Here is a 13,495-nt window from a genome sequence, read left to right on the forward strand (position 1 = left end):
CTACTAAGCATAAGGCATTGCAAACGGAGTGATAAATCGTTCAGACAGAATAGTTTCTGTCTTTGTCAAGCTTGTGGTCTAGTGTGCAAAAGTCTTCTTTCTTTTAAAAAATAAAGTAGTAGAAAAAAGACACAGGATCTTGAGATAATGTTACTATATTTCCATCATTAGAATGCATTTTGGTATCCTAGTTTCACCTTTAACATTAGCGTATGAGTATACTCTCACTCCAGTTGGTATTCTTACAAAAAATGGTCTAAGCCCCTAGTTAAGACTTTCAGTCTTTTTTGTACCATTGTTCTGGTGGAAAAGATGTGGTTTGCATATATAGTCTTGAATTAAGAGTCCTTTTTTGGGTAAGTATCACCCATTGATTGCCAATACAATTGACTTCTGTGGAAGGGAGCAGAGAGAAGAAACCTGCAGGTGTCAAAAGAATGTATTGGCCCTTGCCCTTCAAAAGTGCCTGCATTTCTCTATAGTCTTCTGTTTATTCATTTCTGACACACCCATTAAACCTCTGTTTTGCTCACTGGCTTTCAAGGAGAGAAATGAGTCTGCCTACTTCTTGTGACTAGGTGTTGCCGTCCATGGTGCCGGATGGGAGAAAGAAAAAACTATTCGTTGGAGAACTTGTCCATCTTTTATCCTCTTTGTTCTTATTTCTTTCATTCCAACCACAAGAATATCTTTTCATTTATGGCCTATATAAATCAAAAGCTTAACCTAACTAAAATTTGATCCAGTCAAACTACAGATGTTCTAGGCATCACTGTTTGGGCCACTTCCTACGGAGCCTGTTCCCCACTTAAGAAATCACTTTTAGAGGAATCTCGTCATGTTATTGTTCAAAAGGTTTCCTTTCATCTATCTTATTCTGTTGCCTATTTTAATTGTATTTTACCTTACTACGTTAATTAACTATGCCAATTGGAGAAGATTTAGTATCTCATTTCCCAGCATTCATTTAGAGACCAATTCCATGTATCTCCTACTTCTCCTTGTGAAGTCAACTTATTATCCAGTTTGGATGCCCCTCCCTAAATGATCCCCAGGTTGACTGTACTGTTCTGAGAATGTGATGCAGAGAATTAGGCATCTCTCTCATCCGAGCCTAAGGAGGCTGTGGAATGGTTGTGAACATTGGCACAGATGAGCTGCAGTTGATTTTCAGATTTGCGTCAGTATTACTGATTCCCTGCAATTGCCTGCAATTCTCTCTCATAAGTCACCCTGCAAGCCCCCTGCTAACTTTGCGCTGAAGATGTAGTCTAAGTGATGGAAATGCATTAGAAGGCATGTCTGATGGTGACTGAATGAAACCTGGAGCCGGACGTATTTTTAAGGGCCTTTTGGGCTATCTCATACTAGAGCCACATACGAGAGTGTCCATTCACACACTGTGTCAATTAAATGATAGACCCACTGAGAAATTAAAGCAGAGGTTCCCAAATAACCAGTAGAATATCTGAATGCCTTTCAAAATTTTGATTCCTGGGTCCCATTCCAGACTTCTGAGTCGGGTCACCCGTCTGACTTGTATCTCTAAAGAACCATCATAAGGTAGTAACAACTTGGATGCAAGCCTTAGGTTTCACTGATATAGTGAAGATAATACATATATTTCCATGTATGTGGAATAGTAATACACATTATTCCTTAATTGTACCTTCTTTTGACTGTGTTCCTAAACCTGGATAATTGTAAGACTCTTCGATGGAGCTTAAAAAATGTACAAATCTCCAAGCCACACCTGACTGGCTTAGGCAAAAGCACTGATGAAGAATTTTTATTATTAAGACTTTCCATAAGTAGGGCTTTAACACTTATAAAGTGTTCGGAACATTGTCTCACTTGATTTCCATAGCAACTCATAATTGTAATTATGCTCTATATACGAGAAAATTGAGCATATGTCACAAAAGCTTTCATTTGTGGAATGGGCTTGATTACTCTGTTGGTCATGGGTATTCATGCTTTCTTGTTTCCTCACAGTAATTTATCATGTCAGTTTGATTTTTTTCTCATATCCATGATTCAGTGGTTCTTACACATCTGCATAAATTACTGCCACGGGTTCTAGGATCCTCTGTTGCTGAAACACTTAAAGGTACAAAAAAACTTTCTGAAAAACATAAATGTGTGTTTGAGACTTAGAAATACAAATTAAAATGAAGGAAGCAGTCACAATTCCCCAGTGGCTTGTTTGGGGGAGGTTTTGTATATTCCTCATGAAGATACTCCTTCGTACTATGACAAGTAGCAGAACTTGGTTCAGTCAAGCATTTATGAAACACCTGCTCTTTGCACAGTTTATCATTGAAAAGGTATCAGGTAAAATAATAATAGTGCATCCAACATTTATTGAATGCATACTGTGTGCCTGGTTCTCTGCTGATAAGTTACGTGGACTGTCTCCTTTGACGCTGGTGATAGCCCTAGTAAGTGAATACCATTATCACTTCATTTTACCAACGATGAATCAGAGGCCTAAGTGACTTGCCCAAGGTTCCACAGTTAAAAGTGGCAGAGCTCAGATTTTAAAGCCAGGCAGTGTGATCCCAGAGCCCACCGACTTAACCCCTATGCTCTATGAATCCAATGGAGTATACTCAGGAATCATGAGCTTTTGAGAAAAACAAGTAAACAGCCAGTATCTTTATTTACAGATTAGAACTACATCATGAGAGCACAGAAAAAATGATTCCTTTAGTTAAATCATTCTCATTGGTTAACAGTTGATTTCTCTTACGTAGCCACATCCATCATTTGCTGGCGTCTGTGCCTTTACAGTTCGAGGGCATAGAGGTGGGAGAGGGCAGCGAAACGTGGGCTTTTGAGGCAGTTTGCGGAGCCTAAATAATCCAGACCACCTCAGCTCCAGTACCGGCTTGCCGTCTGTTAGCTCTGTGACCTCTGGCCAAGCTTTTCAGCCTCTGTTCCTCAGTCTTCTCATTTGCAAATGTGTGCTGACCTCAGAGGTATTGTGAGGATTCTGAGTTAATAAGACAGTGTTTGGAGCAAAGGGAGCCTTCAGTAAGTGTTTGACTTTGTTACTTATTGCTATATTAAAGGCTTGCTTTGAGGACACTGTTACGGTCTGAAGTTATGTACCTCCTAAGTTTGTATGTTAGAGTCCTAACCCTGGTACACATTAGAATGTGACTTTTTTTTTTTTTTTTGTGGTACGTGGGCCTCTCACCGCCGCGGCGTCTCCCGTTGCGGAGCACAGGCTCTGGACGCACAGGCTCAGCAGCCATGGCTCACGGGCCCAGCCGCTCCGCGGCATGTGGGATCTTCCCGGACTGGGGCACGAACCCGCGTCCCCTGCATCGGCAGGCGGACTCTCAACCACTGCGCCACCAGGGAAGCCCAATGTGACTGTTTTTGAAGATAGGGCCATTAAAGAGGTAATTAAGGTCAAGTGAAGTCATATTGGTGAGTCCTAATCCGGCATGACTGTTGTCCTTCTAAGAAAAGAGAAAGACACTGGGATGCACACATATACAGAAAAAAGGCCATGTGAGGACCCGAGAAAGCAGCTGTTTGTTTGCAAGGCAAGGAGAGAGGCCTCAGGGGAAACCAAACCTGCCAACACCTCGATCTTGGACTTGTAGCCTCCACAACTGTGAGGAAATACATTTCTGTTGTGTAAGACACCCAGTCTCTGGTATTTTGTTACGGTGGCCCTAACGAACTAACACAGACATCATAAATGGCAGTTTCAGAAGCATCCTGGATGTTATTTTATGTCTGGAATAATGATAGACAAGGTACGTACTTCATTCCTACTCATCAATGCACCTCTGTAGCTTGACATAGCAGTTGTTTCTCTAATACTTTTAAGTCCTGTCCAATTTGGCCATGATAGAATATTGTAAAGGGAGTGGTATCCATACGCACAGAAAGGGACACTGAACGGTAAGTCACAGGAAGAGTCATTGTTGAGGGGCGGCTCCTGTGGCGTTTCTCTTAATTTTGGGGTTATTTCCCCCTCCCCACTGTATTCATTACTGTGCTCTAGGAATTAAAGCAAAGCTTGGAAAGACATGTATATAATGTCTCTGGTGCAGCTTATAAGTCAAGCCTCTTCGTACACACACACGAAATGAAAAATAAATGGGATGGTTTTTCAAGGCTCACAAACTCAGTTGCCTAAAGGCCATAAAGCATATCTGTAAGTCATATCCAGCCTGCTGTGGTGGTGAGTTTAACAGTTCTAATTAGGTAGTTCTATCCCCTTGCACACACAATGGGTTAGCTTTTCCAAAATATCAGAATAGACACCTATAAACAAGTTAGTTGGCTTAAGGGAAATATATGGAAAAATGGTACATGTAATTACTAGCTAGCTTTCTAATTTTGTTTTGTTGAAAGGCAGAAGGTATTTGACTTGGTTTTCAGATCGTAGGTATGCTTGGAGTTGCTGACGAGGATAGTTGGAAATTGGGCCATGAATCTTGGATAAAACTGTGGCAGCTGAGATGTTCTCTTCGATGTCTATCTCCCTTCCATGTTCTACTCGCTGCCGCCATCAGCCCAGAAATGTGATTTCAAAATACACTCCAGTCTCCTCTCTATCTTATATCTTTTGCACGAAGATATGCCAAAAGAAAATTTTAAAAATAAAGAAATGGTGCTATGAAATCAGTGCTAGGTTCTTAATGACGGCTCCTATTACGACAAAGAGCTCAAAGCAAGGAAGCAAAAAATGTACGTGCCTAAGACCCTGCTGCTTTTACCTTTGAAAAACTCTCATCTTCCAATTGAACGGCACCCGAGCTTATCAGAGGGAGAGCTCTATTTCTTAGTAAACCAAGAGTGCCTGGAGTGTTGAGCAACCTAAGGTTGTCTTTGATCATAAGTGGATTCAGACGTTATGACTTACTAGTCATCGTTCATCAAGTTGCTGATAATAACTCCATTAAATCTAATCTTCTTGATAATCTGATTTTCTCCTCAGCTTCAAAAACGATCACAAAATATACTAACATCAAGATTGAGTTAACCTGTCCGAACTCTGAGAAATTGAGCCAATTTTAATTTTGATGTGTTACTTAGCCTTTTCAAGAGAAGAATGTCAGTAAAGGCCAAAAATAATAATGTAACTCTGGAAACTTCTATAGGTTCATGATCACAGGCAAGCTGATAGGACTTACCTTTGTGAAATCACAGTTTTTGAAGTTACATCTCTTCAGATCCAAGTTTCATACGTCCGTTAATACTGTTGGCCTTCTATCTCGGCTCCTTTTAAAACATCAACCCAGTTTCTTAGTTAAAGAGGATATTTAATAAAAAAATTTTCTGTCTTGTGGGTATTGCTTTTATTTTTTAAAAACAAAGTTACCGATAAATATAAATCAGTTACCTATAAATATAAATTACATTCACCATATTTTAACAAGTCAATTCAACAAGCCATTGCTTGTTTACTAGGTATTAAATACATATTGCCTTAAGGTGTTTGGCTAGACCTGCATAGCCTTGCAAATAAAATGCACCGGATTTGGTTTTGCCAGTACAGTCAGGGCCACAGTGGTATATACCCCTGACCGTGGGTGTCATGCACATGGTAGTATGGGGCATGGTGCTTCTGAATTTGCAGTGGTTGCTGTGCTGAGTTTAGTTCCTTAGAAATTTATCAATTCATTCTATGCGTTGTATCTCAAATTCAAATCAACGCTTCAAGTACAGTTTCTTTCTTTTGGGCAGGCATAACTGGGTCTAAGGTAAGCTAACAAAATCGTACCTCTGTATTGGCTCCTGCAGTCCTAGACATAAGTATTTACCAATATTAATATCTTTTTAGTATTTCAGAATTCAGTGTACCTAAACAATAAACGACTTGACTCATTAATCTTCAAGTGTTATTCATCATAGTTTGGTGCAACCCTGTTTTTAAGCCCAATGCCCAGATACAGTTTGCCATAGCTGTAGGACTTCGAGACACTCTTCTTGTGTGTCAGTCTGTGGTAGCTCTTATCAGGAACCAGGCTCACCTTGCAGGAAATCTGTCTGTAACTCTTCCTTGCACTTATTACTAGAGTGCAGTAGGAAACCTTGATGTGGTAGCATTTATAGCTAGTCCTTTGACACTACATAGATTAAATCTTTAAATGTTCAAGAACCAAAGATGTGTCTGGGAGCTGTCCTAGGTGCTGAAGAGAGACAAGCAGCGAGAGCTGCTCAGGAGCCAGGCCTATCTGGGAACTGACCCCCTCCTCTGCCCCACCCTCCCCCCAAGACATATAAACAAATAATTAAGTAATTGGTGTTCCTGAGGACCAATCTGATGTAGAACAATTTGGAAACACATTTAATTAGGTATGGAATGTGATTTCTTCCTATTGGGTAACAAAGATATTTGAAACTTTCCATGGTGGTGTGCCTGTTTCACTCTCTCTCCAGCTATTTAATTAGATTTTAAACTTCAGTCTAGTCCTTAGAGGCAGGTATCATGGAGAGGTGCTCACAGCACTAGGGGAAGAAAGCAACAGCTTCAAGAGACCACTCTGCAAGAGAATAAAGGGATTCTTGGACTAGAGGCAGTGAGTCTCAGACCTTTGTAAGGTTTTAAAACCATGAAGACTTTTTGCTTACCTATTAATTTAAAATTTTTTAAAATTTCATATTGGAGTATAGCCAGTTAACAATGTTGCAGTAGTTTCAGGTGCACAGCAAAGAGACTCAGCCATACATATACATGTATCCATTCTCCCCCAGGGCTCCCCTCCCATCTAAGCTGCCACATAACGTTGAGAAGAATTCCCTGTGCTATACAGTAGGTCCTTGTTGATTATCCTTTTTAAATATAGCAGTGTGTACATGTCAATCCCAAACTCCCTAACTATCCCTTCCCTCCACCCTTCCCCCACTGGTAACCATAAGTTCATTCACTAAGTCTGTGAGTCCATTTCTGTTTTGTAAATACGTTCATTTGTATCATTTCTCCATTTGTATCATTTCTTTTAGATTCCGCATACGGTATTTCTCTTCACTCAGTATGACAATCTCTAGGTCCATCTTGCCTATTCATTTTGGATATCTTCATGATGAAACCCAAAATGACCCTGGCTTGTTTTCCAGAACATCCAGGAAACAGAAGACTGGGGAGACGGTTTCCTTCTCCCCAGCCCTGTGAGGGCATGACACACAAGGGAGGGGGTGTTTGGGGGTAGCTTTAATGAGGAAGGAGAAGCAAGCCACTCCCTTGGGCTGTGTGGAAAGAAAGCCAGGCCTGGGGGACCGTCTAGGCTTGAGAGGCAGCGGCTCCTGACGCTGATAAATGATGCAATTGAAAAAATAAAGAACCTCTGACTAACACCAGGGGCATGTTATTATACTATATGCCAGGGCAAGGGATATTGTGGGCAGTGAATCCTTCTTAGATATTTTCCAAAGAGGCGTATTAGTAGGCAGTTAGTAGGCAATGCACTTGCCCATAAGTCCTGAGGAGAGTGTGACCAAGAGTTGGAATAATAATTTTATACTGTAGAGAATGACATTAAGAAATTGAAGGGAAAATTCACAAGGTTGTGGAATTTTCAGTCTTTTTTCTGCACACACGCATGCACAATACACAATTCAAGGCTGAAGGACTGAAATGGTAACTTTCAGAGGAATTTGGAACGCACTTTAGATCCAGTGAAATGCGAGCAGTGCTATAAGAAGTTATTTCTCATTTAAAACTTACTTGTGATTCACATAGAGTAATGATGTTAAGTAAATTTTATTAGGCAATAGGTTTTGTGCAGAGCTACTGTGTGGCATATTATAGGTGAAAAATTTCTTTCCAGAGGCTTTTGCTTGATTCAGGCAGAATTTTATACGAAATTCAATATGGTCATTACCGAATGCTTTGTGAACCTTAATACTCACGGGGAAAATTAAGAATTTTAATAATTGGAAAAGAATAAAGTTATTTAAGTTAGCCTCCAGTTTATCTGGCTAAATTGAACTCATGAGTTCAAGCCATTATTATATCATTTGAATTTTCTGTCACTCTTATAATATCTAAACATTTCTTCTGGGATGCTTATTTTATTTTTTTAAATGTTTATTGTTCCCCTTGGGCTAGATGAATGCAGTGTATAGGTTGGAGCCTGACTATTTCCTTCTCTTTCTTGTACTTTTCTTGAAAGAAAAGGCAGTGACTTAATTGTGGGCTTAATTTGACATGCTTTATTTCGTAAGTATTTGGGAAAAGAATGCCTTCCCACCCTACTCTTCTGCTGTTTCCAGGTACTCTGAGCAGTCGGGGTAACTCAAAACCATCAGTTACTGTGGTTGGCTCTGTATTACTTCCTGAGGGGAAAGCATCCCTCTGGGTGAGCTGTGAGCCCTGCCTGAGCTAAGTGCTTCTTGCACTTTTCCAGGGAAGGGGCAGGAGCAGTAGTAGAGCAGAGTCTTAAGCAGACATCTGAAAACAGGAGACATCTGTGAAGTTCTGTTTCATCTCTATGCAGCTTTTCACTTTACATCCTAACAGGTGGCTTAGTGGTGGTGAAATAATGGTTTCTCCATTTGTCCCCCTCCAATCTCAATAAATTGATATTCCAGCGAGATGTTTTAGGTTTATTTTGTGGCTGTAAGTGTGCTAGACGAATCATTAAGTACCTCTAAGGTCTACACTTACCTATTTTGAAAAACGTGGCCTTAGGGGAGTCAGACCCTCCTCATTACCCCTTTCAGGGCTGTAGGCTTTAGATCGGTCTGGATCTAGATCTGTCTGGGTAAATCACATGTCTGATTTCACATATTATTCTCTCTCAATGATCTGCCGTCTGTTGGGACAAATGATTGTGGCCTGCTGTCCTCTCTCAGTACCGTTCTACCTCTTGCAATCACTTGGCCACCACTCAGGCTCCCATTTGCTAAATCACCCACTTTGTCCTTCATCTTTCCAATTTGATTTCCTTTCTGAAATGTTTCTGTAAGTGCCTTTAATGCTCTTCTGCTCAGTAACTCCATTGGCTTGTTGTTGTTAGATTTCAGGCTACTCTGTCTTTCTGCATTTCTACTCTTGATGGTGAACCATTGTATCAGGCTGTTTAGGGTAGGTCACCAATACCTTGGTGGCTGTTAAGAACAGGTTTGTTTCTTGCTTATGAAAATGTGCACGGTAGCTGCCCATTTCATCTTCCCTTCGCTCTGAGATCCAGGCCGGAGAAGGAACCCCTATCTGGAACATGATGGGGCGCATGGTAGAGGGAAAGGAAATGGTCGGAGTGTGTGACGGCTCTTACATCTTCTGCTCAGAAGCAGCACATGGCTCTTCCACTCACATTTCATTAGCCAAGTCCCACAACCAAGCTTGGTGTTGATGGGGCAGGAAGCATAATCCTCCCCTCAAAACAGATCTGGTAGGGAGATGCAGTGTAGATGTGACAATAATTAAATCTCCCCAAACGATGTCTTTTCAGCTTTTTATATACTCAGAATCTTACACAGTATCTGTCCCAAAATAGATAATCAATAGGGGAAAGACTGACTTCTCTTTTCCCCAAATTCTTTTCCTGTTCGTGTTGGGGACCTTGGCCTGATTCTACCTGTTTCTTCTCTGGATCCTTCATATCTTCTACCTGTGCCCAAGTGTTTATCATTAGCATTTTTCTTCATTCTCCTCATTCTTTGCCTACAGTTTTACACTATACTTTGATGTTTTGGAAATCCACTATGGTTAGTTTTTTTTTTTAAATCTAGCTTGTAGTAGTTTGCTTTCACACTGCATTTCTGAATGGCTCAGCAAGGCAAAGGAAACTTAGTTTTGATTTTAAGCCATGCTGAGCCACAAGAAAGGGAGTCAGTTGTTTAGAACTTTGATGATTTCTGTTTTGCCTTTCTGTATAGCACCATTCTGGTTGAAGTTCATATGTGCCAACAAATGAATTAACCCTAAGCTTTCATCTGGTGGTACCTGGATTTACAGAGTTGGAAAAACAGCCTGAGCTTAAGGCAGGTAAAGAAAACCTCACCTGAGCTTTACATAGACTTTATAGAAATAATGTCACTATACCTGCACTATAAGATATAGGAAAATATTCTCTTCCAGAATTTACTTTGGAGTCCAGCATGGTCTTAAACACTTCTTTTCAAAGTTTGTTTGTATTTTTTTTAATATTTATTTTTATTTATTTGGCTGTGCCGGGTCTTAGTTGAGGCATTTGGGATCTGTAGTTGTGGCATGCAGACTCTTCTCAGTTGCGGCATGCGCACTCTTTAGTTGCAGCATGTGGAATCTAGGTCCCTGGCGAGGGATCGAACTTGGGCCCCCTGCATTGGGAGCACGGAGCCTTAGCCACTGGACCACCAGGGAAGTCCCCAGAGTTTATTTATATTAATCACTATCTATTTTTAAATGTGCTGGGCATTTTGGCCTTGCGTTGTGTTTGGATGGTGTTTCAGAGTTAAGTATAATCTGCTTGGCAATGCAATTTTTCGTATAGATATTTTAGTTCCTCTACTAGATTATAATTTATTGAAAGGCTTTTTTTTTTAAGAGTTTAGTTTTCTTTTTTTTTTTAATTAATTTATTTATTTTTGGCTGCATCGGGTCTTAGTTGGAGCACGCGGGATCTTTCATTGTGGCGTGCAGGCTTCTTTCTAGTTGTGGCCTGCGGGTTTTCCCTTCTCTAGTTGTGGCACACAGGCTCCAGGGCACGTGGGCTCTGTAGTTTGTGGCACGCAGGCTCTCTAGTTGAGGCGCGCAAGCTCAGTAGTTGTGGCGTGCAGGCTTAGTTGCCCCGCAGCATGTGAGATCTTAGTTCCCTGACCAGGGATCGAACCTGCATCCCCTGCATTACAGGGTGGATTCTTTACCACTGGACCACCAGGGAAGTCCCTGAAGGACCTAAGTGTTTTTTTGCCTTCATCCCCTCTCCCTTTTTGGTAAATACTAACAAATGCTCCTTGAATGTGACTATTATAGTTGCTATATTAGTGGGTGTATTATTAACTATCAAGTTAGAGTTATAAAACAGTTGCTATAGTATTAATCTTCAAGGTGGAGTCATTCTGTATGCTAGCTCTCTTCACTTTTGTTAAATGATTATGCAATTAAAATGCATATATTTTTAATGTGTTCAGTTGCAGTATCATAGGCAACACTGTAGGTGCCAGCTGTATGCCCCTAGCACCTACCTTTTCTGAGCCCACTAGACTGACTTGCAGCTTCCAGCATCAGAGCTCTTTGCCTGAGGGCTTTCTGTGGTTCCTGAGACCTATCTGTCCCTACATGGACATAATGGGGAATTAATGTCCCCCAGAAGCAGCCCTCAGCCAATGATTGGCAGGAGTTGATGCATAAATGCCCCAGCTCCCTTGCCCCTCGGTTAGGATGTCTATAGGGTGTTTGAGTCTGTCTCCCAGAGTTCCCCAGCAGGGTTAAGGCGGGGCTGCCCACTGCAGAAGCTTGCTTGCTAATGCACCCTGCGTTGGCTCTCTTTCCTTACCTGCTTCACTTCTCCACGCTACCATCAACATTTCCTGGGGGAACTCCGGACTAAAATCTAATCCTACTCTCAGAGTCTTAGAGTTTCTAAGTGCGATCCAAACCAAAACAAATGTTCATGGGCCAACATTTACAATTGAACAATTTCTCTAATTTGGTGATGTCCAATAGAAACACAATGCAAACCACATTCATAATTTAAAATTTTCTAATGTATTTTAAAAAGTGAAAGATGCTGTACACCTGAAACTAACACAGTATTATAAATCAACTATACTTTAATTTTTTTTATTTTTTGCGGTACGCGGGCCTCTCACCGTTGTGGCCTCTCCCGTTGCGGAGCACAGGCTCCGGACACGCAGGCTCAGCGGCCATGGCTCACGGGCCCAGGCGCTCCGCGGCATGTGGGATCTTCCCAGACCGGGGCACGAACCCGCGTCCCCTGCATCAGCAGGCGGACTCTCAACCACTGCGCCACCAGGGAAGCCCTATACTTTAATTTTTAAAAAACGAAAAGAAAGAGATGAAATGAGTCAATATAGTTTATCTAACTCAGTATATCCAAAATATTGTATTAATATACAGTCAGTGTAGAATATATTAATGAGATATATATGTTTTTGGGCACTAAATCTCTGTCCACTTGGGGCTAGTAGCTACCGTATTAAACAGTGAACAGTGGTGATCAGTTTCCAACCATTGTAACCTACATGTCAAAATTTAGAGACTTAGTAGCTCTTGAATGTATTGAACTGCTGTATGGTGGGTCACAGTTTCTAAGCAAAGTCTTACTTACCTTCTCCTTTTCTTTTCTTTCTTGAAAAAATATTTAATTTTTTTGGCTGTGCCGGGTCTTAGTTGCGGCATGCATGCGGGATCTAGTTACCCGACCAGGGATCGAACCCGGGCCCCCTACATTGGGAGTGTGGAGTCTTACCCACTGGATCACCAGGGAAGTCCCTCTCCTTTTCCTTTCTAGGCTGAGTAAAATCTTTGTAAATATCTTGTTTAGTCTTGGGCATCTTGTTTAGTCTGTGTCCACATATTTATGTTCTTTTAAGAATGAGCTCCTGGGGCTTCCCTGGTGGCGCAGTGGTTGAGAGTCCGCCTGCCGATGCAGGGGACACGGGTTCGTGTCCTGGTCTGGGAAGATCCCACATGCCGCGAAGCGGCTGGGCCCATGAGCCATGGCCCATGAGCCATGGCCGCTGAGCCTGCGCGTCCGGAACCTGTGCTCCGCAATGGGAGAGGCCACAACAGTGAGAGGCCCGCGTACGGCAAAAAAAAAAAAAAAAGAATGAGCTCCTGGCGAAAATAACTCGAGACTTATTGCTTTGTACATGTTTGCATGCAAGATACAGACAAGATGCTTAGCATCTCTGTGTTTGTGTGTTTTCAGGCAGAGGGTACCAGACTTCAGCGAGAACTCCGAGGATATTTAGCAGCTATCAAAGGTAATGTGTATGAGTTGTTTACTGCATGTTACCAAGCACGGGTTGTTCTGGGAATTCAAGAGTAACAAGATTGAGTGTTAATTATACAGCCATTTGGCTTTCTGGCAGGATGGGTACTCGAGCACAGGTGTTCCATTCCACGCACTCCCCAATTCCCATTGAAATGATAATCAGAATATACAAGGAACAAATGTGTCTGCCCTTATGCTGGAAACTAGGAATAAGCGCCTCCCACGTCCTACAGCTTTCTAGGAAGAGTTGTTAGATAGAGTGAGCTTGAGACCTTGCAGCTGATTTCATCCCAGGGGAGAGTATGTCCCAAGAGCTGGATGCTCACAGACTTACACACAAGCCTTCTAGCTGGAGGGGGCGAGGGATGGTAGCAGGGTTAGCAGGAAGCATGGCCCTGGACTGCATGTGACTTGTGGGGACCGGCTGCACCTGCAGCCCTGCCACTGTAGGGGGACAGAGAGGCTCTGGCGTTGGTTTCTAGTCTCGGGATATTCAAGGCAAAGAAATGAGGCTGGTGACGGAGGGCAGGGAGAGTGCTCGGGGTGTGTGCTCCACCTCTGCCGGCCGGCCGCTGTCCAGC

The 13,495-nt window shown here is 42.0% G+C and overlaps 1 protein-coding gene across 1 annotated transcript in view; it reads left to right on the top strand.

Annotated features, from left to right (window-relative positions):
• Positions 1-13,495, top strand: part of AMPH (amphiphysin) — a 185,123-nt gene that overhangs the window by 88,260 nt on the left and 83,368 nt on the right. The window contains exon 3 of the mRNA XM_060019841.1: positions 12,853-12,903. Within this exon, the coding sequence (XP_059875824.1) occupies positions 12,853-12,903 (51 nt within the window). The remainder of the gene's footprint in view (positions 1-12,852; positions 12,904-13,495) is intronic.

Source organism: Delphinus delphis, chromosome 9, assembly GCF_949987515.2.
Source record: "Delphinus delphis chromosome 9, mDelDel1.2, whole genome shotgun sequence".
Lineage (NCBI taxonomy): Eukaryota > Metazoa > Chordata > Mammalia > Artiodactyla > Delphinidae > Delphinus > Delphinus delphis.